General features: G+C 41.8%; 1 protein-coding gene and 2 long non-coding RNA genes across 5 annotated transcripts in view; 1 reads left to right on the forward strand and 2 right to left on the reverse strand.

The window, feature by feature from the left end:
• Nucleotides 1–36: 36 nt before the first annotated feature.
• On the forward strand, nt 37–24,075 carry LOC133532487 (gastrula zinc finger protein XlCGF26.1-like). Of its 3 annotated transcripts, XM_061871189.1 has the most exons (10): nt 120–279; nt 13,413–13,596; nt 14,735–14,848; nt 15,301–15,837; nt 16,267–16,391; nt 19,470–19,550; nt 20,598–20,717; nt 21,210–21,407; nt 22,025–22,133; nt 23,490–24,075. In XM_061871189.1, the coding sequence occupies exons 1-10, from the start codon at nt 263–265 to the stop codon at nt 23,550–23,552; spliced, it is 1,548 nt and encodes a 515-aa protein (XP_061727173.1). In that variant the 5' UTR covers nt 120–262; the 3' UTR covers nt 23,553–24,075. The 3 variants fall into 3 exon arrangements, with proteins under 3 accessions (XP_061727174.1, XP_061727173.1, XP_061727175.1); XM_061871190.1 differs by lacking the exon at nt 13,413–13,596 and having other exon boundaries at nt 37–279; XM_061871191.1 differs by lacking the exons at nt 120–279; nt 13,413–13,596 and adding an exon at nt 299–547.
• LOC133532515 (uncharacterized) overlaps nt 16,694–25,806 on the reverse strand; it is a 93,448-nt gene continuing 84,335 nt past the window's right edge. The window contains exon 2 of the long non-coding RNA XR_009801713.1: nt 16,694–16,990. This is a non-coding gene — a long non-coding RNA (uncharacterized LOC133532515). The remainder of the gene's footprint in view (nt 16,991–25,806) is intronic.
• On the reverse strand, nt 18,360–19,548 carry LOC133532516 (uncharacterized). The gene is made up of 2 exons (XR_009801714.1): nt 19,441–19,548; nt 18,360–19,222 (listed from the first exon to the last, which is right to left on the reverse strand). It is a non-coding gene; the product is annotated as an uncharacterized LOC133532516 (long non-coding RNA).

Consider the following 25,806-nt stretch of genomic DNA (forward strand, 5'->3'; position numbering starts at 1 on the left):
CGAACTTCGATTTTTGCGGCAGGCCTCCCGGACTGGCCTTTATTGTTGTTGAACGAAGCAATCAAACTTGTCAAACCATACATAGAAAAAAAAAAAAACTTGTCAAAATGAAATGAGATTCTACGCTGCTAAAATAGTTATAAACATTTAATAAATGCTTTAAATATGAGTGAAACTGAGTTGAAATTGTGTAAAATTTGTTTGAACAGCAAGACACAGACTGGGTTGTTCAATAACCCACCTCTGAATAAGTTTTTTAGTCATGTTTTGGGGATACATGTACGTATTTACAAGCTTTTGTTTATTATTCGGTTCCACGCGGAGCGAGCCGCGAGGAAATTGCCGCTCGAAGCAGCTCGGTCTCTGGAGACGTGCTTCGCCCGAGGCATTGTGGACGCAAGGCACGTCAGCATACTCGCCTATTTCTGAAGTGTGTCTGATTTAGGAAATTTGGATACCCATACCATTAATTCAGTAACAATAGTCATAGTACAAATAGTTCCGTAAACTACCAATCCCTTCGAGTGTCAGACACCATTTTGTACAGGTCTGTACGTTGCCATTCTCCCGCTATTTAGTTAAGAAATATAGGCTTGTCTGCCGGTGTTGGCTGTGGGACAATTTTAGGTACTTTTTCTTGATGAAAAGTTTTTTTCGTTATGCTCTGACATAAACTAATGCTAGATCATTAGACAAGGATAGGCTACAGCTGGTCAGTATCATCAACTAACTTTTAGGCTTATAGAAACATCATAATTCTGTGTGTTCAGTTACGCCTTAATAATATACTTTCTGTATTCACTGTGGCAACACCATGTCACAGTTGACATTCAAATATTCAAAAAATAAACTGTTGCCCTGTCATACAGTTGACAGAGCCAGTGTGTCACGAACCTACCACTAGATCACATCGTTCCGCTATTCTCGTTATTATTTTCGCGTTGACCCAAAGCACTACTACCAGTAACATTATTAGCACATATTTAGTATCAGTGTTGTGTAGCCGAAGGACGCCGTGCACATCCGTGAATTGGAAAATCCGAGGTCTAAGTTGGATGACTCAAGGTAACGGTTCTAAGCTTACTTCTAGCTTGCGACAAAGGACAGCCGGAATCGCCACCAGCGGTCTTCAGCGGCGACCGACGATTTCACTCCACAACTCCCGGACTGGAAGGTAACTTCGCCCTACACTGTTCTTTTACACTCAAGCTCAACTCAGTAATTTAATTTTATCGCAACACAACTTTCTTGCTCAACCGACCCCTAAATTTCATTCCCTATCGCCCCCCTTTTTCGAACTACAGTCCACTCTCTCGCTATTGAACATTTTGGCCTTCGATCCGCATAGTTTGATAAAGTACCTATGGTTTGTCGTTTCTCGTTTTATAGTTGCTTACTCAAATTTGTTTTGTCATCTTTTGCATTAAAAATTTAGGGTAGACTTATTAAAAAGTTCGAGGGTAAGCAAGAAAGTTGGTCGTGTAGTGGTGCTTTAATAAAATCACTCACTTTCACTTTCACTCTTTTGTCTATGGCTACCGCGCAGTTAAGCACAATTCTGCCAAAAACGAGTATCGAGCTTCACACGGCTGACATGAGGGAAGATCATAAGAAGTCCAACATAAGGATATCGGTAATTTGTGTAATACCTGGAACAAGTTACAACGAACACAATTTAACATAAACCACCACCAATTTTGAACCATTTGATCGAAAAATGAGACATTTAAAGCACATGGAGCATTAATAATAATAAACATAAAGTGTGCGTATGTATTTATAGTTTTATGTTGTTATTAGTCATGAATTTGCTTACGGCGCACATAATTTTTTTGCTATCAGTTAGATATAAAAGTGAGGCCATATTAGCGGGTAACGGTACGTTAAGTCTTGGCAGACATGAATATAGGTCAGGGGGTTTGTTATTAATCGGACAATTAAAGAAAATATGATCGATATTGCCTACTTCGTTTCCACAATCGCACATGGGAGAATCTTTCTTTTTAAAAATGTATAATTGCTCAGATGAGCAGACTCGGCCCAATCTCAGTCTAATGATGATACTGGTGTGCCTTTTAGAGAGTGATCTATTTTTGAAAAACCATGGACGAGATGGAATGGTTGACTGAATTTCTGAATAGAAACATTTCTTGGCTCGGGACCAGCGGAGAGACCATTTTTTCCTCATGAAATTAAAAGGAAGGCTCAGAGCATCTGGTTGGAATATTTTATAAAAAGAGTCATCGCCATCAAGAATAGCCTCTTTGGCTGCTTTGTCCGCCCTCTCATTACCTACTATACCAGAGTGGCTAGGGATCCAAACAAAAACAACCTCCAACCCCGCCGAATGGCATTTGTACGACAAGTGTTTTAGTTGGCAGGTAAGGTATTTGCATGCAAAATTCTTAAAAGGGCGCAAAGAAATGGATTGAAGTGCGCTGAGACAGTCTGAGAAAATAACTGATTTGGAGAGTTTATGGGTATAAATATATTCTAGAGCTTTTAAGAGGGCCAAGCATTCACCAGAAAATACAGACGCTTCGGGGGGAAGTTTGAATTTAGCCATGATATGTGAGTTAGCAAGGAGAAAGGCCGCTCCCACACATCCTTGATCCGTTAATTTGGACGCATCAGTAAAAAAGAGCCGGTAAGAGGGGAAGTGATTGATAACAAATTTAGAGAAAATTGAGTTAGCCAACGGAGATCCCTTATCGATACCAATATTAGTTATTACCTTGGAAGAATGTGTGAGGGCCTCGAAAGGAACGGAATAAATAGGAAGAGAAGAAGATTTAATAATAGGGGGCCTGAGAGCGGCTAGTCTCTCCAGGCTGTTGACTAATCTAGGTTTTTCTTTATTGCGCCAGTAAGCTTTACTGGACGAGTATAATTGAAGAAGTCGAATTTTTGGAAGTAATGGGTGGGACGATAGGGCAGAGATTCCAAATAAAAAGCGATCAGCAAGTAGTTGCCGTCTCAGATCTAGTGGCGGGTCCACACATTCTACTTGAACGGCTCTGTTTGGGGACGGTCTCATGGCCCCGGTGACTATTCTAAGAGCCCTCACTTGGATGCGTTCTAATACGGTAAGCGCTGCCTTATTACATGGTTCAAAGATAAAAGTGCCGAAGTCTAAAAGGCTACGAATAAAAGCGTTGTATAGGAGTTTTTGGGAGTATGGATGGGCTCCCCACCAAGAGCCCGAGAGAGCCTTTAGGATATTTAAATTCCTTTCGCATTTTTTAGCGATGTATAAGAGATGAGAGGATCCCACGAATCGACGATCAAAGAATACCCCAAGAAATTTTACGGAATCTACAATGGGAATGGGTTCCTCGTTAAAAACTATACGGCATGGTGGAGCAGTAAGACTTCTAGAAAACACAATGGCCGAGCTTTTAGCAGAAGATAGGGAGAGACCATGAACGTTTAACCACGACCCTAATGATGTTAAGGCTCCGTTGACCATATCCGCAGCCCGGAGTGGGCTTTTGTCAGTGCAGTAGATTGCCACATCGTCCGCATATTGTAGCGTTCTGCAAGCCCAATTTACAGACTTATCCAAGTCAAAAGAATAAATATTAAAAAGTATTGGACTCAGGACTGATCCCTGAGGGAGCCCCCTCCAAGTGTGCCGGATGGCCTGCACTTCGCCCTGCCATCTCACGCGAATGGTTCTGAACATCAGCAAATTAGAGATGAAGTTAACTACCTTACGAGAGATACTCAGTTGTGACATTTTGTCTCTGAGCACTGAAAGGAGAACGTTATCATATGCGGCCGAAATGTCCAGAAAAACTGCAACCATTGACTCTCCCCTAGAGAATGCCAAGCGTATGTCGGTGGAAAGGATGCTATGACTGTCAGTAATGCTTTTCCCTTTCCGGAATCCAAATTGGAAACGCGGAAGGATACCTCGACTTTCCAAAAACCAATCCAAACGATTTTTTAGCAGGTGTTCCATAACTTTACAGAGAGTAGACGAAAGGGCTATAGGTCGGTATGATGCTCCAAGGTTGGAGTCCTTGCCTGGTTTTGGAATTGGGATCACAAATTGTTCCTTCCAAGAATCTGGAACCAGACCAGAGCTATAGAAAGTGTTAATAAGATCCAGGTAATAGGAGAGAGCCGCCGGACTGGATCTGGTTAAAAAGGAATAAACAATACCATCCGGGCCGGGAGAAGAATCTGAAAGAGAGTCCATGACAAGACGCAATTCGGAAATAAGGAAAGGAGAAGAAAGAAAGTCGTTATTTTCAGGGTGATTAGTAAGGTAAGACGGAAGTTCGGACAGATTAGGCACATAAGGAGGAGCCAATCTGTCCGAAAATTCCTCCATCCAAGAAGGTGAATTAGAAGAAGATGAGGGCGGAGACGTCGAGGAGCAGGCATTTCGAAAAGTTTTAATATTTCGCCATACAACAGAAGGATGAGTTGAAGGGGAAATTGACTCACAGAATTTTGTCCATCCATCCCGTTTTTTAGAAAGTAGTGTTTTTTTAGTTTTAGCCTGTACCTTTTTCAAATTTAAGTAGTTCTCCATGGTCATTACAGAAGAAAACGCCCTTTCGGCCGCTTTCCTGTCCTTCACGAGGGAGGTACAGTCGGAATCCCACCAGGGTAGAGAAGGTCGACGGTTAGCAGAAATGTTTTTAAGGGGAATGGCCAGTTCTGCTGATTCCAATAGAGTCCGGCAAAATATATTGTAACATTGGAGGCAGTTGGACTGCGAGACAGATGGTAGAGATTTAATTTTATCTTCTGTGGTAAGAGAGAAAAGGGGCCAGTCTGCTTTGGTTAACTTAAACTTTTGGAGAGGAGTGGGAGCCGAACGGGGTTTAAAGCCAGAAGAGTAAGAAAGAATTATAGGCAAGTGGTCACTGCCAAAACTGTAAGGCAGGGTGCTCCAAGAAAGAAGAGAAGACAAAGAAGGAGAGCAAATGGAAATGTCAACTGCTGAGGGATTCTGTGATGGAGCAGTACGACGGGTGGGGCGACCATCGTTCAACACACACAAATTAAGAGAATCCATTATCTCAAGCATTTTACGACCTGAAGCATTGTTTTGGTGAGAACCCCATAGTGTATGGTGGCAATTGAAATCACCTAGAATAAGATAAGGGCCGGGGACATTCTCTAAAACGGACCAAAAGTCCTTGATAATTCTGGAAGAGGGGTGAGGAATATATGCAGAGATTACTGTATAGTCTAAAAGTTTACAAGCTACAATATAAAACGAAGGGTGAGAAGGAGAATTTATTACAGAATAGTCTATATCCTTTCTAATCAAAAGGGCGCAGCCATCGTGACCTTTTGGATTGTCTTGTCTTAGACAGATATAGTTAGGACAATTGAAAATAGAATCAGGTTTTAGCCAGGTTTCAGAAATAGCTAAACAGATAGGGTTGTATTTCTGAATGACATACAGGAGATCAGCCTTATTGCGACTGATGCTCCTGATGTTCCATTGAATGAAGTTGAGAGCCATATTCATAAGGCCCAAGAAGAGGGCCACCAGAAAGGAAGGGAGATAGATTCATTAGATTGTTGGCAACGTTGGGCGGTAGATTGACAGCATTTTGCTGAAGAGTTGATACGAGGGATGAGATAACCGAATTAATCATGGGCAAAAGATGAAGGAGAGAAATCATCTGAGTGTGCGCTGGAGTGACTGAGGGAGAACTAGGGGGACGGGTTGCGGTGTTCCTAAACATTACGCCATTGGCAGGTTGGGGGGCGTTGTAATCTGAGATTAGGGCCTTATGGGCTTTTTGGTCATACCCGTGGGGATTAGAAGGGGCAGGGGTTTTTCTTTGAGTATACGTTGTTTTTTTATAAGAGACTGTCTGAGCTGCTTCATTATAAGGCTTGCGGGCCCTAGGTACCTTTTTTTCGGCCTCCTGGTATGAAATGCTTTCGTCGCCCATAATCCTCTTGATATGTTGTTGCCTTGTGTATTCCGTGCAGGCTTTGTCTGTGGCCTTGTGTTCACCAGAACAGTTAAGACAGGTAGGAGGAGTAGCAGAACATTCGTTACCTTCGTGTGGTTGAGCGCATTTAAAACAGCGAGGGCGGGAACGGCATTGGGCCCGTACGTGGCCAAATCGGCAGCATTTGTAGCACTGGACAGTTGGGTAATAATATGGGACCACCTCTAATGCGCAATTAAAAAGGAATACCTTGTCAGGAAGGATTTGGCCGTCAAACGTCAACACCACCGTCTCTGACGGGGCCCATTGGGTAGTGTTGTCAGCTTGGTTCCTTTTCTTGAAATTTAATCGTCTCGCCTTCACAACCTTACCGCAGCCATATGGAGTCCTTATCAAATTTGGGAGATCGTCATTTGAAAAATCTGTTGGGATATTTCTGGCAATACCAGTCTTCGTTATGTGGTAGGAGGGAATAAACTTTTTACAGCTTTTGGTGGCCAGAGAGCTGGAGAGAAATTGATTAGCACCAGCAGCAGACCTGAATTCAATACTAAGCCTATTTCGACCTATCTTTTTTATACCACCATCCTTCATATTAGTCACGCCATTTGTGTAAAGCAGCTGGCCAAATTTAACCGGATGCAAGTAAGCTCCGGAGTCGGCCTCCGTAGCTTCGCGGGCCACATGTACAATAAAAGGACCTTTATCAGAGTCTAGATACGCATTTCGTGTTTGAAACTGGGAGGGGGGGGTAAGGGCAATGTCTTGGGAGTTTGGTTGAGAGGGTGGACTTTCATTATTCTCCACACCTGTGTTCTGAGCTCCATGTGTCGGGGTTGATGACTGATTAGCAGGGGGGGCTGGATTAGACAGCTGGGAGGATGCATTTATCTGATGAGGGGTGCCATGAGCAGGTGTCATATTAGCCAGTAAATAATGCTCTGTACGGGGGATTTTAGAAACATCGTCCTGGTTGTTCAAATTAGAGCCTCCAGAAATAACTGCAGCAATTTCTCTTTTTTTGGAAATTTTGTTAATTTTGAGGGCATTGCTCGGGGTAGTTAATGACAAGTTTGAATTAGTAGGGGCATTTGGAGCGAGAATTTGATCCAGGGAAACCGCAGACGGAGTTTCCTCAATTTCCATGTGGTAAGCTGGTGAAGGTGGGTTTTCAATGAATCCAGGGATCCCTGGATCAAATTGGTCGGACTCCATTTTGCAGAGCCTAGGAGAAGGGGGCACCTGACTCACATGCGAGTAGTTGCCACCTCCTCCTTTTAATGTAAATACTTACAATACAATCACAAAACGGACAGTACACAACACAGAGGGACAAAAACACACACAAATAGGTATTACACTCCGAAACAACAACTTTTTTCTCAAAAAGGCAACCCAAGCAATTCCGCGCACGTGCACCACTCAAACGCCCGAAGCAGAATCCCTTTAATAAAATCATTCGGTCACTTGTTAATATTGCTGGCAACGTTTTTGATAGTTGTCAAGTATCAACTGTCAGCTGTCAGTGTCAGTCATTGAAGTGTAAGCTAAGGTTATGTTGTATGTCTATGAAGCTAAGTGAATTGCAGTTTGTTTTGAAGTTTTTTTTTTTTGTGTAATAATCGCAGTGTTTTGTGTTTATTAACATGTCGCACGGTGATAAATCTGTCGAGAAAGAGGATGGTGTAGACACGGTAATGATTGCTCGTGACTATCAAGTGATGAGAATAGAGTATTTACAGATGCTATCGGATTCGGAATTAGCTTTATGTGACGAGAATGAATTGTGTACAATTGCAAAGAACTTTCATGAAGCACAAATAAGGCTTCTAAGCAATGCTCCGCGAAGCGAGCACCGCGAGATTTGCTCCCATACCGCGATGTTCGACTCGAAAGTTAGGGCAGTGAGATCGCGGTTGCAGAATGGAAAGCAATCTTTCGCTGGGGCTTCGGCAGGTTCGGGGGCACCACAGCCAGTCTTGCCAAAGTTGCCAAAATTACAAATTAAAGCTTTCGATGGTAAAATTGAAAATTGGGTAACCTTTATACAATTGTTTAACTCGTTAGTAGATAAGCGAACAGACATTGCCCCTGTAGAAAAGTTACACTATTTGCTATCGAGTGTGCAGAATGAGGCGTACGACCTTATAAAGAATTATCCTGTGACCGATGATAATTATAAGGTTGCATATGAAGCGCTGTACAAGCAATATAATAAAATTAGATTAATTGCAACTACATACTATGACAAACTTATACATTGTGAGCCAGTGAAAGCGTCTCGGGCTAGTGACTTACAACGGGTTCATAGGGTTTTTACTGAAAACTTATCGATTTTGAAGGGTTTTGATTTGCCGGACAAAAATTTCTTACTTTTACAATTACTGTGGTCGAAGTTGGATAGGAACACGAAGGAGCAGTTTGAGCTGGAGCATGACTCTGATGATATCCCAGAATATAGTAAGTTGCAGGATTTTATTGAAAGACGACACCGAGCGCTAGATGCTGCTGGGTCAATGGGATTTGTTGCTAGTACTCCTCAGCCTAGTAGTAGTAAGTCTTCGAGTAAGCCAAAAATGGCCTTAGTAGTCTCCGCTCCAATATGTGTGATCTGTGGGCAGGCTCATAGCCTTACATCATGTCCAACTTTTCTTAAATATGACCCCGCTGCTCGATTCAAGTGTGTTAAAGAGAACAAGTTGTGTATTCTGTGTTTGTCGGGGTCTCATTCTGTCAAGACCTGCAAGTCAAAACAGCGGTGTGAGCAGTGTCGGTTCTCCCATCATACACTGTTACATTTTAATAAGGCAAATGTGCCTGTTTCCCCGGCAGTAGGTGTAAATAACTCGCCACCTCCATCAGACACATCAAGTCCGCTGGCAATGGTAGCAAGTAATGTTGCGGCTTCTTCTTTATTCTCAACTGCCAAGGTTTTGGTGAGAAATGCCCAAGGTGACTTAGTAGCGGTAAGGGCTTTGCTTGACTGTGCCAGTGGTTGCAACTTTTTAAGCGAAGCATGTGCACAAAAGCTTGGTCTTCGGGCAGAATATGGGAAGCATTCTGTGACTGGTATCGGTGAAGTGGAGGCTAGGCCCGGTGGCACATTGTCATGTACCGTTTCGCCAAGCCATGGAAGTTCTGATATCTCTATGTCATTGGAGGCTTATTTGTTGCCAAAAATCTGTCCAGAAATGCCAACGGAACAGATTGATGTCTCCTCATGGCAACATATTAGGGGCTTGGAATTAGCCGACCCCTATTGGCACATTCCAGGGCCTGTTGACTTGCTCCTGAATGTCAACATTTTCGCTTCCTCGTTGCGCCCCGGTTTAATCCGTGGGGCCCCTGGCCAGGCGACTGCCCTAAACACCATTTTCGGGTGGATTTTGATGGGTGACGCGGGTGACGGTGCTACGGAGATTTGTCGGTCTCGGTTCCGTGGCAACAGCTGTCAACTGGTCGTGGGCAAGTTGTCAATTGACGACTCTATTAAGAAGTTCTGGGAGTTGGAAGATGTCAGCTCCCCGAACACTGTCATTTTGTCGAAGGAGGATCAGTTGTGCGAGGAATATTTTCTCGCTAACTTTCGTCGCACAGAAGAAGGTAGATTTGTCGTTCCTCTACCTTTTACTGACACTTCCAACAAACCCACTTTCTCGGGCTCTCGGGCCATCGCTCTTAAGAGATTTTCCTCGTTAGAGCGGAAGTTATTGAGTAACTCCGATTTTTACAAAAATTATGTAGCCTTTATGAAGGACTACGAAAGCTGTCGCCACCTTGAGGAATGTGACCCCCCGAAGGTGGATGTGGGGAAGTTCTTCTACATTCCCCATCATGGAGTGTTGAGGCCCTCGTCGACCAGCACTCCTCTTCGGGTCGTATTTGATGCCAGTGCCAAGGACAGCCGAGGCATCTCGCTAAATGACGCGCTACTGCCAGGGCAGAAGCTGCAAAACAACATCTTCCACTTGCTCCTTCGTTTTCGTTGGCATAGTGTTGTCTTCACGGCCGACGTCAAGCAAATGTATAGGCAGATTTTAGTGTCCCCGGAAGATGCTGAATATCAGCGTGTCCTTTGGCGTCCGTCTGTCAATGAGCCTGTCCGGGACTATCGACTGCTGACCGTTACATACGGCGTTTCGTCCGCTCCTTACCAAGCTCTCCGAACAATCGCTCAATTGGCCAAGGAATCGGTAGCAGAATACCCTTCCGGTTCAACAGTTCTAGACCGCGACATCTATGTCGATGATGTGGTGTCTGGAGCTGATTCTGTTGAAGAAGCCCGGAGGCTTCGGTCAGAGTTGTCGACAATATTAGCTTCTGGTGGTTTCCATTTACGGAAGTGGACGTCGAACCAACAGGAGTTCTTCGATGGTGTCCCCACCTCAGACCTGTATTCTGAGAACTTTCGGGAGTTTAACTCCATTGGGGACATTTCCCTAAAAATTCTTGGCCTCTCGTGGTTACCTCAAGGGGACGACTTTACCTTTCAGGTGGCTGTCGAAGATCGTCGGTGCACTAAACGTACCATTCTCTCGGAGATTGCTCGGATCTTTGACCCTCTAGGCCTTTTATCACCAGTGACATTCTTCGCGAAATATCTTATGCAGTTGCTCTGGGTCTCAGGTGTCTCGTGGGATGACGACGCGCCAGAGAACCTTGCCTCCGACTGGCAAGAGTTCAAAGCGCAGCTGCCCTCGTTGAGATCCGTGTCAGTCCCGCGCCGAATGGTCAAGGATTTTGTCTCGCTCGAAGTCCACGGGTTCTGCGATGCCTCAGAGCGAGGATTTTGCGCGGTGATCTACATTCGAACGTCGGGTGAGAACGGAACGCGGTACGTCCAGCTGGTTTGTGGTAAATCTAAAGTGGCCCCTCTTCGTAAGTTGTCCATACCACGTTTGGAATTGCTGGCCGCAGTTCTGCTTGCAGATTTAGTAGCGTCGGTCGCAGAGGCTCTAGAGCCTCTCCACAAAATCGATAAGGTTTATGCATGGTCTGATTCCAGCGTTGCGTTGACTTGGATAAAGTCTTGCCCCTCCAAGTGGAAAACCTTCGTGGCTAACCGGGTAAGTCACATCCAGGAGATTATCCCTCCTGATTGTTGGCGACACGTTAGGACTGGCGACAATCCAGCCGACTGTGGGTCGCGAGGGCTTTTGCCGGACGACCTGGTCCACCATAGTAACTGGTGGAAGGGTCCATCTTGGCTCGTGCTGGACAAGTCTGACTGGCCTAAACCAACGTTGTCAGTCGACGTGGATGTCCTACACGAAGAGCGCAAGGTGATTGTCCTCTCCGTCTCAGTGCAGGAGACGTGGACTGACAACTTAATAAACAAATTCTCGGCGCTGAGGACACTCCAACGTGTCCTCGCATATTGTCGTCGTTTCGTGCACAACGTGAGAAATAAAAAGACGTCTAACAACCTGTTGGAAGGCCCTTTAACACCCCTGGAAATCAAACAGGCTCTAATGTTTCTCGTGGGTTTTGTGCAACAATGCCATTTTGCTTCGGAGATCGAGAAGGTGAAGAACAATCTTTCGAACTCCCTCCCGAAGTCATTCAAAAAACTGTCCCCATTCCTCGATGACGCGGGTCTCTTGAGGGTGGGCGGACGCCTGTCGCGAACCTCTCTCGAGTTTGATGTTAAACATCCCCTTTTACTACCTCGCGACAGTCGGCTAACCTCCCTTTTGATTGACGAGTATCATAAGCGTTTCATGCATCCAGGCGTCCAAACGCTTCAGAATTTGCTATCGCAGCATTTCTGGATACTGTCCCCGAAGCGAGCTATCTACGCAGTCACGTCGAAATGCATGAAATGCTTCCGTGTCCGACCACTCGGTGCTCCAGCGCCCTTCATGGGTGATTTGCCATCTTATAGGGTGGCTCAGCTCAAGGCGTTCTTGAGTGCTGCTGTCGACTTCGGAGGACCTTTCGACATAGCCCTGGGTCGCGGACGGGGAAACAAAACTTACAAGGGTTATATTTGCGTCTTCGTCTGCACCTCGACAAAGGCCATACACACGGAGCTCGTCACTGAACTGTCCTCAGACGCGTTTCTCGCCGCGCTTCGACGCTTCGTCGCACGTCGTGGTCGGTGTAATAGATTGGTGTCCGACCAGGGGAAGAATTTCGTCGGTGCGAGCAACATTTTGCAACGTCTAGTAGGAGATGCTGCTACGCATAGCGAGATTAAATTCGAATTTAATCCGCCAGGCAGCCCTCACTTTTCAGGTCTCGCGGAAGCCGGTATCAAGGCTGTAAAAACACACTTGTCGCGTGTCGTCGGGAACCAAAGGTTAACATATGAGGAATTTTCGACGATCTTAGCCCAAGTCGAGGCTTTACTCAACTCAAGGCCACTCACTCCACTCAGCACTGATCCCAACGACCTGTCGGCCTTGACACCGGGTCATTTCCTCACCACGGAACCCTTATCGGTCGTGCCTGAGGAAGACTTCTCAGACGTTCGGGTTAGCCCTCTCCAACGCTGGAAGTTGCTTCAGAAGATGCACCAGGACTTCTGGAACAAATGGTCGAAGGAGTATATGCATACTCTCCAGCAGCGGATGAAGTGGCATGACAGACATCCTAACGTCGAAGTTGGCGCACTTGTGCTCGTTGTGAACGAGCAGACGAGCCCAATGAAGTGGCCACTGGGTCGCATTATCGATACACATCCCGGGTCCGACGGGATCTGTCGTGTGGTTACTGTGCGCACTGCCACAGGGTTGTACAAACGACCTGTGGTCAAGCTGTGTCCACTACCTGCGTAGTCACTTTAGTGCGCTACATTTGTGTTGTCCATTCCTCGTTTAGTTTTAATATTATCGCACTCGTTCCACTTACATTGTTCTTTTTCGCTTAGTCAAAATACTAGTGTATTTTGGTGGGCGGAATGTTCAGTTACGCCTTAATAATATACTTTCTGTATTCACTGTGGCAACACCATGTCACAGTTGACATTCAAATATTCAAAAAATAAACTGTTGCCCTGTCATACAGTTGACAGAGCCAGTGTGTCACGAACCTACCACTAGATCACATCGTTCCGCTATTCTCGTTATTATTTTCGCGTTGACCCAAAGCACTACTACCAGTAACATTATTAGCACATATTTAGTATCAGTGTTGTGTAGCCGAAGGACGCCGTGCACATCCGTGAATTGGAAAATCCGAGGTCTAAGTTGGATGACTCAAGGTAACGGTTCTAAGCTTACTTCTAGCTTGCGACAAAGGACAGCCGGAATCGCCACCAGCGGTCTTCAGCGGCGACCGACGATTTCACTCCACAACTCCCGGACTGGAAGGTAACTTCGCCCTACACTGTTCTTTTACACTCAAGCTCAACTCAGTAATTTAATTTTATCGCAACACAACTTTCTTGCTCAACCGACCCCTAAATTTCATTCCCTATCGCCCCCCTTTTTCGAACTACAGTCCACTCTCTCGCTATTGAACACTGTGTTTAATTGGTAGATGGCGTGTTTGCCCGCCCAGCCCCCGTAAGACCCTGCAAAATATACAAAATGGAGGTTGGCAGATGTGGCCATTTTATTTCCCTCCTGCTGCGGGAGTTCAGCACACGAAGGGTTACAGTCCAGTAACAAAATCAAAAGTGGAAAAAACCAAGACAGTTAATTTTCAAGTTGCACCCAAGACAGTGAATGTTCCCACTGTTAATTTGTTTCTAAGCTTAATAACATTGTTTGCAGCTTTTTTGGTTGATACTAATTTAACTAGTCCAGTACTACAACTATGATCCATGAGTACACGTAATTAAATTTAAATACCTGTGTTCTTTTCACATTTTTCTTTCATTTATTAACATATTTCGCCATAGAACTAGGGTCATTGCGCTAGTTTCCGTCCAGGCACTAGTTTTCGTCCACTTGTCGGAGATGCAAATAATATGTATCATTTTTATGTACATAGATATTATTATATTGTTTAGATATTAAGGATTGCAATAAGTTAAAACTTGTGTGGTGAGGTATGTTTATATTCAAATGTCGTCTAGTGGACGAAAACTAGTGCTTTGACCCTACAACATTCACATTATAGTCAATAGGCGGGTCCACACAGAGTGACCAATTTTCTCGCACACAAACGTAACTTTTGACACTCAGAGTTACCACAAAATGTATCTTGTTAACATAGGTATAGGGCTTAGTGTATAATTTAGTATAGTAGTTAACTAACATAGGATTAAGAGAATGTACACTAACACTACACAGACATGGTCCGAAATAAATAAAATTGAATTGAATTGAATAGATTAACTGGAAGAGATCCCTCTTAGGGATAAGTTCGCCTTTGTACAATAAAGTGTTTACTTACTGGTTAACCTGTCAAATTGGGTAATTCCCACTAGTTACCACCAAGTTGTTACCAGTGGTAACTACTGGGAATTTTTTTCCCACCTTTTACCACTGGGAAAAAAAACCCACTAGTTGCCACTAACTCGGTTTGGTGCTCTGTATGTCCTTAGAAATGTTAAAATAGTTTATAATTATTTTCCATTGATTTATATCCAAGGACCTTATGGGCAATAAGAATGGGGTCAGTACAGTGGTGTCACGCACACGAATTCGAGCCAATAGTGCAGTCTAACGCCACAACGTGATTGGTCGATGAGTTCGCATTACGCATGCACCTAGTTGCGTTAGACTGCACGATTGGCTCCTATTCGTGAGTGACACTGCTTAACTATATGTCAATGATATTTTCACAGTTTTACAAATTTTTGGCTAGTGTTAACATTCCTACACCAACTACCATTATCATATATTATTTTGTAGGAACATCCTATAAGAACTTGGCTCTGTGCGTGGTGCGGTTCCACGTTAAAGAAGATTATGAGGCTGGTGCAACTTGCTGAGGAGTCCCACGCCTACCTGTCTCAGGTCAAACTGGTGAGCACCAACAATTACAAGTATTAACCACAAGTTTTACTTTAACTTATCTAATGTAAATATTTCTATTGACAACATTTTTGAAAAACAATTTGGCTGCCTCAGCCGGAATGTATGAAACAGCCGAATTTTTCTTCGCGATTACGGCATTGGTCCCATAATAAAAGTTGTTCAGTATGGCTGGTGGTTAAAATTTCACCCTGTATAAGTAATACCCAAAAAGACGAACATACCTACTCATACAGCACTATAGATGTGCCGTTCTCCGTTTACTATGGGGACTGTTCTCGCACGAGAAATGTGAAAAAGTGTGTATAGATATTTTTTTGTTTTGCCTACTATTTAAGTAAAATTCTCTTCTAGCTATTTTAACAGATAAGAGATTATATCAATACATTTTTCATTATAATGTACTAAAATAATCTAATTTCAGAGAAATACCTTGTTTTCAGAATAAGGAAGAACATAGAATAAGCCATTTTGTTCTCTCTTTCCACCACAACGAACATACAGACATTCCTCCTTCACCAACAAAAGACACAAGAAAAACTAAACTCAAAACAAAACATAAAATTAAAAACAAGCTAAAACATTTAAAAGAAACTGAAAACGTACAAGTTGAAAATAATGTAAATGAATATGAAAGTGAATATAAAATTGAAGAAATAAAATTAGAAGCAGTAGATGTTGATGGAGCTGATGATGACATTGAAAACGATGAATTTAATGATTTTGAAAAAGACACAGATGAAACGCTCGATACAGATATTTTAGACAGACCTAAAAGAAAAGTTAATCCTAAATTATATGCTAAATGTGAACAGTATAATTTTACGCTGAAGGTGTTAAGCATAGAAGAGCAGAGAACAGAATTGGAAGAGAAGAAGAAATCGGAGAAGTATTTGAGCAGGAAGTACAAGTGTGAGTTTTGTGGTATCAGTTTTGTGACGAAAGATGTTTTTGAAGAACACAACCAGAGGCATCAGGAGGTTGGTATAAGCCTTATTTGGACCCGGGTACTCCTCTGGAATTGCATGCTTCAATAGGCTACAGTGACTGCATATCATCAGGCAGGCCGTATGCTTGTCTGCCACCGACGTAGTACTCAAAAAATGCAGTTTTTATATAAAAATCCTACACGTTTTAATCAAGGCAAATGGCATGAAATAATTAACATTGAAACTAGACTCTATTTACAGAGGCAGCCTCCAACCAAAAAATACCAAGGTATTAGATCATGTCATTCACGAAGACGCGCGCCTTAACTCTTATTGTCATATTATTAAAGGTTAAATTTGGCAAATCTGCGCATCATTGTGGATGACACTAACTGTAGAGTTGGCTTGATAGAAAAAAAAAAACGAAAATATGTCTAACTTTCATTTTTTTTTAGTTTGTTTTTGTTTTTTTTTTTTCAGTCCCACAGCCCTCATGAATGCCCGCTATGCCGCCTCCGCTTCAGCACCGCTTTGGTGCTCTCACAGCACGTGTTGGCACATGCGCGTCGCTTCACTTGTCGTCTGTGCGGCGCCGTCGTTACACGGTATGCGTGTATTTAATTTAGTATTTACGTATTATTTGTGTATTATACAAAAGTTACGGCTCAATTTTGATCGAAAACTAAAGGCGTATCCGATAGAAACCGATTTTTTTATTTAAACACACAATAAATTTAGTTTGACCCAGGACCAGTGTTGTCACATACAATTTTGCCGAAGTGGTAGAACAGGGTGCAAAAATAGGTAGAAATGGGTGGTTTTAAAATGAAAAACAGGTAGATGTACCAATCAATAGCAAGTACATTTTTATGATTAAAAATGTTAATAATTTTTTTCAATTTATTTATTAGTCTTTAATATTGTGATGTTAGTACACGTGTTTATTAAAGAAATCGAAACAAAAATGAGGATTTCCATTGTTTGTAGGTAATGAACCTGCTTGTATAATCTGTTTCTTTGGCAAGTTTTCATTACATCGAATCTAAATTCGGTAGAAATTGAGTAAAGTTCCGTCACATGTATTGAGAATTACTAACAATTGTACCATTTTGAAAAATAGGTAGATTTCAGGCCGATGGAGGTAGATAGGTAGAACGCAGGCAAAATAGGTAGATCTACCCAAAAGTTGGTAGATGTGACAACACTGCCCAGGACTGTCTCATTTCAAACATAGACAGAGAGAACACATTACTCCATTTCTTAACGAAAAAACTTTTTTGACCTCTCTTAAACAACGGTTGCATAAAATGACCCGGACCCGGACCTTTTGGACCCGGGTACGTCCTTAAACTACGTCCAAAAGAGAGGTATGGGCATTGTGAATGTCATCTCGCTTTGTGTGGTAGGGCACAGCCAGTGGATGTCATTCCAGATCTAGAGCAGAGCCCAACTGGGGAAGTACCTCCACCTTACAGAAAACAGCAGCCAAATAACACTAGATCCTACTCATAGTGTTGTGTTCCTGCGGGTGAGTAAAGTTGCCAGTGCTCAACGAGGGGGGGGGGGGGCGGGTTTAGGGCCGGCAACGCGCATGTAACTCCTCTGGAGTTGCAGGCGTACATAGGCTACGGAGACTGCTTACCATCAGGCGGGCCGTATGCTTGTTTGCCACCGACGTAGTATATAAAAAAAAAGTGTTAAACATGGAAAACCGAAGGCAGCAACATCTAGCGTATACAGTTAGGAAGATTTTAGATTTACAGAGGCCCTACTATCTATATGAAAAGCTAAAATGGGTCAAGGACTCACGCATCAGGTCACTGAGAAGCTGCCCCAAACTGGTTGTGCCTAAGCATCGACTCGACGAAGGGGTTGTCGTTGAGATTCAAGACGTCTCGAGAATATTTTTTTGTGTTTTGCTCATTTATGTTGTTCAAAGTGTAGTATTGATAGCTTATTATGCAGTGAACTATCGTGGAAGTGTGCACTTAATGAAAAACTAATCTTGAAACACGTTTAACCATGTTTTAATCAACATCCGGCAATCCATCGTGGCTTTTAGTAAAGTCCAGCTATCTCTTTACTAAAAATGAAATGAAAGCATTTATTTCGGACAAATACATCCATATTATGTTAGTAATGACTTACGGCTAAGTGTGTGTGTGTGTGTTAAAAGCAACTACCGAACAACGTCATGCTCTACGAGCACACTTAAAACTTACAACGAAACTTGACATTGGCAAAATCATCATAGATTTGATGGAAGCCATATTTTAAAAGAAGAAAGAAGAAGACTCTACGAAGGTCAAATTTCTCGAGATTTCTCGCCTCGAGAATTCTCGAGCAGAAACCCTACGTATGTGCCTCCACTATCATAGTTTTAAGTCAGGTCCCCACTGATAACACGCTTAGATATTAAATAAAAAAAAAAGAAGCCTTTTACTTCGAGTCCAGGATTACATTACATTACATTACATTAATTTTAAGTCAGCGTTTACATAATTTAAGTAGGTATGTCATTTTTCTTTTAATTTAGATTGTTATTTGTTCAGTCAATTTTTAGATATTAAGTAACATATTATTTTTTATAAACAAATGATTAACTATTTGTAGCGGACAAGAACCCCTCATCGGGTGAAGGCCTCCTCCAAGGACTTCCATCTATCTCTGTTTGCAGCTATATATTTCCAGTTTTTACCAACTATTTTATTAATGTCATCAGTCCAACGACTGTTTGGTTTGCCGGAGCGTCGTTTGCCTGCAGGTCCCCTCCAGGTGGTAGCTTGCAAGGTCCAGCGCGAGTCAGACAGCCTGGCTACATGTCCAGCCCATCGCCATTTTTGTATTTGAGCGTGCTGTCTATTAGTTTTGTTACAGCTCTTATATTTATGTGGGGTATTTTTTGCACTTTATACTTAGATATTAAGTAGGTAGTAAACAATTACGAGGGTGAACGTCCTAGTGCTTGGCATGTCACTGTCACTTATTTAATAACTTATGTTTAATGGTGCCATTTACTGGGACAGTGGTCAGCGCTTGAACGTTTTCCTTCTTTCAATTCCATCTTCTTATAGTTAAGTTAATTCAGGTCCATTGCAACAAAATTAATAAATATAATCTAATACGTTTTCGGCACTGTATTGTCAATATTATATGTAATATAAGACAATTGTAACTTTTTTGTAATGACTGTTTGTGCCAAAATAAAGAGAAAAAAAAAACAGCGCCACGGATCGCCGCGGCATTATGCTGAGTGGATCCTATTTTAGCGTCCAATGTTTATTTTCTCTGTATGTGTTGTGGCGTTAAATACATGTATTTTCTTTCTTTCTTTTCTTCATAGAGTTATCCCAGACTGTGCAAGTTTTATTCTAAATTATTTGAATACTTGCATAGTCTGGGCTATGTAAATCGCTGCCGACTTATCTTGGTCTACCTCTAGTTAATAACTAACTAACTGCTTTGGCTCAGCGATCCAAAAAGAATCTTGGCCTCCGAAACGAGAGAACGCCACCTGTCCCGATCCAGCGCGGTTTCCTGCCATGAATTGGCATTCAGCCGACGCAGCTCCGCCTCCACGACATCACACCGGCGGTACCTGGGGCGCCCGATCGGTCGACGGCCGGTTGGTCGCCCCAAGTACGCTTCCTTGACCTCTAGTTAATGATTGTCTTTAATTGCAGATATAGCGATTGCGAGAGCCACCGGCGTAAGTGCGGCCAGGCGTCTCCTGGTGTTTGTTCGCTCTGCGGGAAGATTTTCACGTGAGTTTTTTTTAATTTGTTTAGAAAACAACCTTTTACAAATATGTCTTAAATAAAAGAACTAAAAATAGGCCTAAAGCTTCCTACGTTACTAAGAAAACTATTACATAGAAATATAAATTACCGGTTTAGTTGTGTACCTACTACACGCAAGTAACAAAACTATGTTAGTTCTATACTAAAGAAAATTTTACTTATCAAACCAAAGAAACTTATAAATCACGAAGTGAGACATTATACTACTCCTTGGCAATGATTTATTATTACTCAAGATAAGTTATAGGCGTTCCAAAAAAATATCGTGGTAGAATGTTCGCGATCCCATGACGCCTCCCCAAACGGCATACTGTGGGAAACGCCTGTGTGGGTTTAGTGCGTAGGGTCCTCCCCCTCTTTCCCAATGGAAAAAGACGGGAGGTGTGAGTCCCACATACCCCCCAAAATGGGTCCACCTCAGGGCAGGGGGACGATGCGTAACAGCATTCCCACACCGATAAAAAAAAGACGTTCCTAAATTTAAGCGCTTACCTTGTGACGAATTGTACAAGTTGCCTTTAGTCGCACCTGGGCAGGCTTAAAAAGCGCACGTGCTTGCGAGCTCCCGCTCACCGAAAGAGAAAGCGACAAGCTTATGATTAACAACGAGTGTGACAAAGATAAATGGAATGCGAAAATTAATCAAAAAAAAAATAACAGATTTGTTTGTAGGTATATAGAAATAAATGTGGAAGTATTTTTTGTGCTCCTTATCATAGAGAAATAAGAAGTAATAGAGTGCTCACTCCATACATCAGTTTTGGTACCAAAATGATTATTATTTTCGCAGTCTACATCTAGCATCGAGTAGCGGAACTCTCAGTACTGCTACTCGACAATAGATATCGCGGCAAACAAAAAGTCTAATGCTCAACGATTTTTCGCTAATATTATAACCAGAGTAACCAGAACTCTATTTTCAACTCCTACGCTTATGCCTACTTGGAAGTTTAAGTAACGTCCATGTTTACTTGGAAGTTTAAGTAAATGTTATATTAAACTTTATTACAGAAATCAGAATTCGTTGGACAACCATGTAAGGGGTGTGCACTACAGAAAAGAAAAGAAGTTTGTGTGTTCGTATTGCAATCAGAAGTTTCAGACCAAGCAGCGACTCGCCATACATACCAGGTAATACAGTAAGCAGTGGAACTTTTTGACAAAAATTAAATATTAGATACACATTTTCATTGCCGACGGTCTTTCCAACTTCGAAATCATACTTTTGAGCCCTAACTAGAGGGATGTAAGTTTAAGTTATACATATTTTGTAAGAAATAAATAATAGAACTACCGTACAGAAAAGACACTTCCTACAAAACCGACGTTTGACAGCGATTCAGGGACGAATCATGTTGTCCCTTTCTAATATATAATCAAAGGGTTAGTTTAGGCTGTAATGAACACACTTTCATAGGTTTTATAAAAAAATGATGACTTTTATTTTTCCATATAAAATAATTCATCAAGCAATGTATACTTTGATTTAACCCAAAACGTCACATTTAATGACCCGTGCGACGTCACAACTGTCACAAATGTCCATGATGTTACAAAATACAATGCCGGTTATATCAATACACACTGTAAACTAAGAGATTACATTTTTTTACTCCCTTCCAGGACGCATACTGGCCTAAAACCATACACCTGCGAGCTATGCGGACGCTCTTTCGCTGCCAACTCTAACCTACGGAATCATCTAGCTGCACACGCACAAGCCCGTCCACATTACTGCGTCGAATGCGACAAATCGTATAAAACAAGGAAAGGACTAAGGCGGCATCTGTTGGAAGGCGCTTCACATGTTGGAAAGAAAACGTAAGTTTTTGAATATTTTTTTCTATTCTACTAACTATAAACTGTAGATCTCATCTGGCTTATAATTTAATGGTGGTCAGTTAACTTTCTGAATGATAAATATCAGTAAAATATAGCCTTAGTATTTCAGAACTTCACATATCGCATTAGTATGGTTTCAAACCATACTCATGTAACATCTGAAATACCATTCAGCCTATCGAAAGCCTGATTATACAGGGTGATTTCTGGGTCGTGATCCAGAACCGCTTTTTCTGACCGTAAATGATCCACATTATCATATGGTAGTATTTGATTAAAATATAATTAGTGATTATTTTCTTATTTTTAAGTAAAATTAATCTTATACTAAGTAATCATGGTCACCTTATGACTTTGACATACGCTGTATGGAAAGCGACAAGACGTCACATTGAGTAGGGTGACCAAATTGTATGCATATTTTTTTTTCTACTGGTCATCTGAAAAATAATCATCATTATTGGTGATAATAAATAATTAGCAACATCATTAGGCTCATCTTTGAATTCTGTATGATGTATAGTTCTCTTTTAAAAGTGTCTACAAATAGCAGATTAATAATAAAGTAATTAATGTTATTCCATCAAATATTTCAGTCACTCATGCCACCATTGCCTGAAAAGCTTCACTTCAGAGAAACTCCTGGCGTCTCACATCAGCTCCGTGCACACGAGGGAACCTGACTCCTGTACTCTTTGCCAGATGGTACAATTTTCGATTTTTAGACTTACACATTTCACATCATTTACACATCTTTGTCACTCCCCGGAGTGACGAAAGTAGACTTGTTCGAGCTGCTGAGGTGAGAAAAAATTGGCTGTTTCATACATTTCGGCTGAAGGGATGCCACTGTCTTCTATGGGACAGCCAATTTTTTTTCACGATTTCGGCATTGGTCCGCCTATAAAATCACTACGCAGAGTATGAACTGTGGTCAAAATTTCAACGTGTATAGCTTTTTATAGTTTTTTTTTTTTTATACTATGTCGGTGGCAAACAAGCATACGGCCCGCCTGATGGTAAGCAGTATCCGTAGCCTATGTACGCCTGCAACTCCAGAGGAGTTACATGCGCGTTGCCGACCCTAACCCCCTCCCACCCCTCGTTGAGCTCTGGCCCCTCCCACCCCTCGTTGAGCTCTGGCGACCTTACTCACCAGCAGGAACACAACACTATGAGAGGGTCTAGTGTTATTTGGCTGCGATTTTCTGTAAGGTCGAGGTCCTTCCCCAGTTGGGCTCTGCTCTAGATCTGGAATGACATCCGCTGTGCTGTGCCCTACCACACAGAGCGAGATGACATTCACAATTCCCATGCCTCTCTTGTGGACGTAGTTTAAGGACGTACCCGGGTCCAAAAGGTCCGGGTCCGGGTCATTTTATGCAACCGTTGTTTAAGAGAGGTCAAAAAAGGCGAGTGGCGTGAGTAACAATTTGAGGCGAAGCCGAAATTGATAAAGACGCCACGAGTATTTTTTGACTCGGTTAAACAACGTTGCATACAATACTTTTTCTACGACCAAGCACTTACTTTGAAATAAAATTGTAAATTTAACAAATATTTTTATTTCATCTATCGCGATTTTGAAGGCAGAAAATTTTTAGTGGCTTCTTGTTTCTTAGACACTAAGTTTTCGTCTTCATCCATTTTAACTTGAAAGACACTGTTATTTAACACAAAAGTTAAGTTTATATTCGACAACCACAATAACCTCATTCAAGAAGTAACAAAGAATAGAGTAGGGTACGGGCGGGAAAATGAATGAATGAAATTAAAAAAACTTGTCTATGGTTCACTTATTTGACACAGATGACATTTAAAATAAGGTTAGCAACATTGTATTTCATACAATATTCTTTAAGTGGTCATTACACGAAGTATCGAAAAGTATCAAAAAGATACTGTGTGCATGCAAAAATGCGTTTTTGGGGAATAGACTAAAGACTTGTCTTGACAACTATAAGGTAGGGTTTTAAAGATGTGTCCACGACGTTTTAAACGACAAATAAAAGTACGGGAGTAGAAAAAAATCTTTTCGGCCTAATTTGACTTCATTTTCAGACATTCCTGACGTCTGCAAGTTTGAAGAAACACATCCGAAGTGTACACGAACCGGCAGTCTAACCCAGAGGCTACTTAACTTGAAAAGAGCCATCCGCGGCAGTGGGGGAACCTGCAGCGTTCGGGCGTTGTCGGCTCCGTTCGGCTCACCATTTCTCCGAGCAATTATTATACTCTGTATCTTTAGATATTTAAATAAAAGTAAACAAATAATTTGTAAATTTTCGGGTAGTTATAATATTTACTGGTTAACCAACCAAATACATAACCGCCTGGATCTATGACTGAACGAACTGACTTTAACCTACATTATTTGATCATGTTATATTTTCATCTACCCTCAACTGGCTTAATTAGCCATTTGAGGGTAGATTTTGTTTACTTTTATTTAAATACCTATAGATACAGAGTATAGGGTTGGCAAAACTTAACGTCCGTTTGCGTACAAAACCACAGAGAAGATAATGACTTGAATGTTTACCACCCTAAATAGCTGAAAGGGATAGTGTCACACATAGAAAGGACAACGTGATTCGTCCCTGAATCGCTGTCATACCTCGTTTTTGTAGGAAGATTTATTATTTATTCTGTGAGCTGGTGGATAATGTAAATAATGTGTATGTTATAATAAATGAAATTATATACATTTAGTTGTTTGTTATCACATCACTGCTACATCCCTACCATCAAAGAGAATTAAGAAGACCAAGAGTGCTCACTCTATACAACGGTTTTGTTACCAAAAATACTATTATTTTCGTAGTCTACATCGAGCGTCAAGTAGTGGAACTCACAGTACTGCTACTCGACAATAGATGTCGCGGCAAACAAAAAGTCCAATGCTCAACGATTTTCCGCTAATATTATATGTAGAGATATGATCTGTGTCGCGGATAAGCAATAGTTATTTGTGTCCCAAGGGAGGAAAAGTAGGAAATTGCGTGCCGCGTGTAAAACTATTACCCGTGCCGAAGGCGAGGGTGGCAAACACGCGGGATGGAATGTCCTACGTTTCCTCGCGTGGTGCGCATACTAATTTTCCGCCCGGAGGGCAGAAAAGTAATATTTTATGGTTTAATCATTACACTTTATCTAGTGGTTATGGTTTTCTCTTAAATAAGGAAGGTTGTAAGGGGAATCAATAAAAAACATATAATAGATAAAAAACACGCTACCCGAATAACTAATTCCATAGAGACAGAGTCGCGGGCAAAAGTTAGTTAGTAACAATAATAAAAGAGATGGTAGGTAGGTATTAAATAGATATAATGAGTTGACATGTAAAATAACTATATTTTATCAATAAAGTTTTGATTCATTGATTGATTGTAGGCTCAAACCACGCTAGGGTCATACACATTTTTTTGCAAACATGTTCGCGTCTTTCCTGTAGACATCGCAAAGTTAAGGGAACCCAAAGATAATTTTTACGCGGCACCTTTACAGGCGGGATAAATGTTTTAGTACTTGAGACTCAAATAATAACCGGTCAAGAGCATGTCGGGCCACGCTCAGTGTAGGGTTCCGTAGTTACTCTTCCGTCACAATAAGCTAAACTGGAGCTTAAAGTATAGTAAATTGTTAACCAAGGGATGAAACGCTACCTTTCACCCGAGTTAAACAAATAGGCAAATTTGCATAATCAGTACCTAATTAAAATAAGGCTTTTTACTATGAAGGGAAAACTTTTTGCGATAACTCAAAAACAGCTAAACTGATCATGTCCGCTATAGTTTTCATTTAATGTCTTTCTTAAGTTCTACTTCCACGATTTTTTTCATATTTTTTGGACCTATGGTTCAAAAGTTAGAGGGGGGGACGACACATTTATTTTTTCTTTCGGAGCGATTATCTCCGAATATATTCACTTTATCAAAAAATGTTTCTTGAAAACCCCTATTAGTTTTGAAAGACCTTTCCAACGATACCCCACACTCTAGGGTTTAAGCATAAAAAAAATTTCACCCCCACTTTACGTGTAGGGGAGGTACCCTAAAAAAAAAAATTTTTTTAGATTTTATTGTACGACTTTGTCGGCTTTATTGATTTATATATTCATGCCAAATTTCAGCTTTCTAGCACTAACGACCACGGAGCAAAGCCTCGGACAGACAGACAGACAGACAGACAGACAGACAGACAGACAGACAGACGGACATGGCGAAACTATAAGGGTTCCGTTTTATGCCATTTGGCTACGGAACCTTAATAAAAACGGGTTATGTATGTACCAGAGTCGTTAACTTTGATTGTTCCATTGAGGCTGGCCTCCCAAAGAAAAGCACGCTAACTACTGTAATTTACCCAAGGAAAGTGT

Source organism: Cydia pomonella, chromosome 27, assembly GCF_033807575.1.
Source record: "Cydia pomonella isolate Wapato2018A chromosome 27, ilCydPomo1, whole genome shotgun sequence".
Taxonomy (NCBI): domain Eukaryota; kingdom Metazoa; phylum Arthropoda; class Insecta; order Lepidoptera; family Tortricidae; genus Cydia; species Cydia pomonella.

Coding starts and splice junctions, on each gene's coding strand:
- LOC133532487 (XM_061871189.1), top strand. Junction 15,838..16,266: donor ACAACCAGAGGCATCAGGAG/GTTGGTATAAGC, acceptor TTTTTTTTTCAG/TCCCACAGCCCTCATGAATG. Junction 16,392..19,469: donor TGCGGCGCCGTCGTTACACG/GTATGCGTGTAT, acceptor CTTTAATTGCAG/ATATAGCGATTGCGAGAGCC.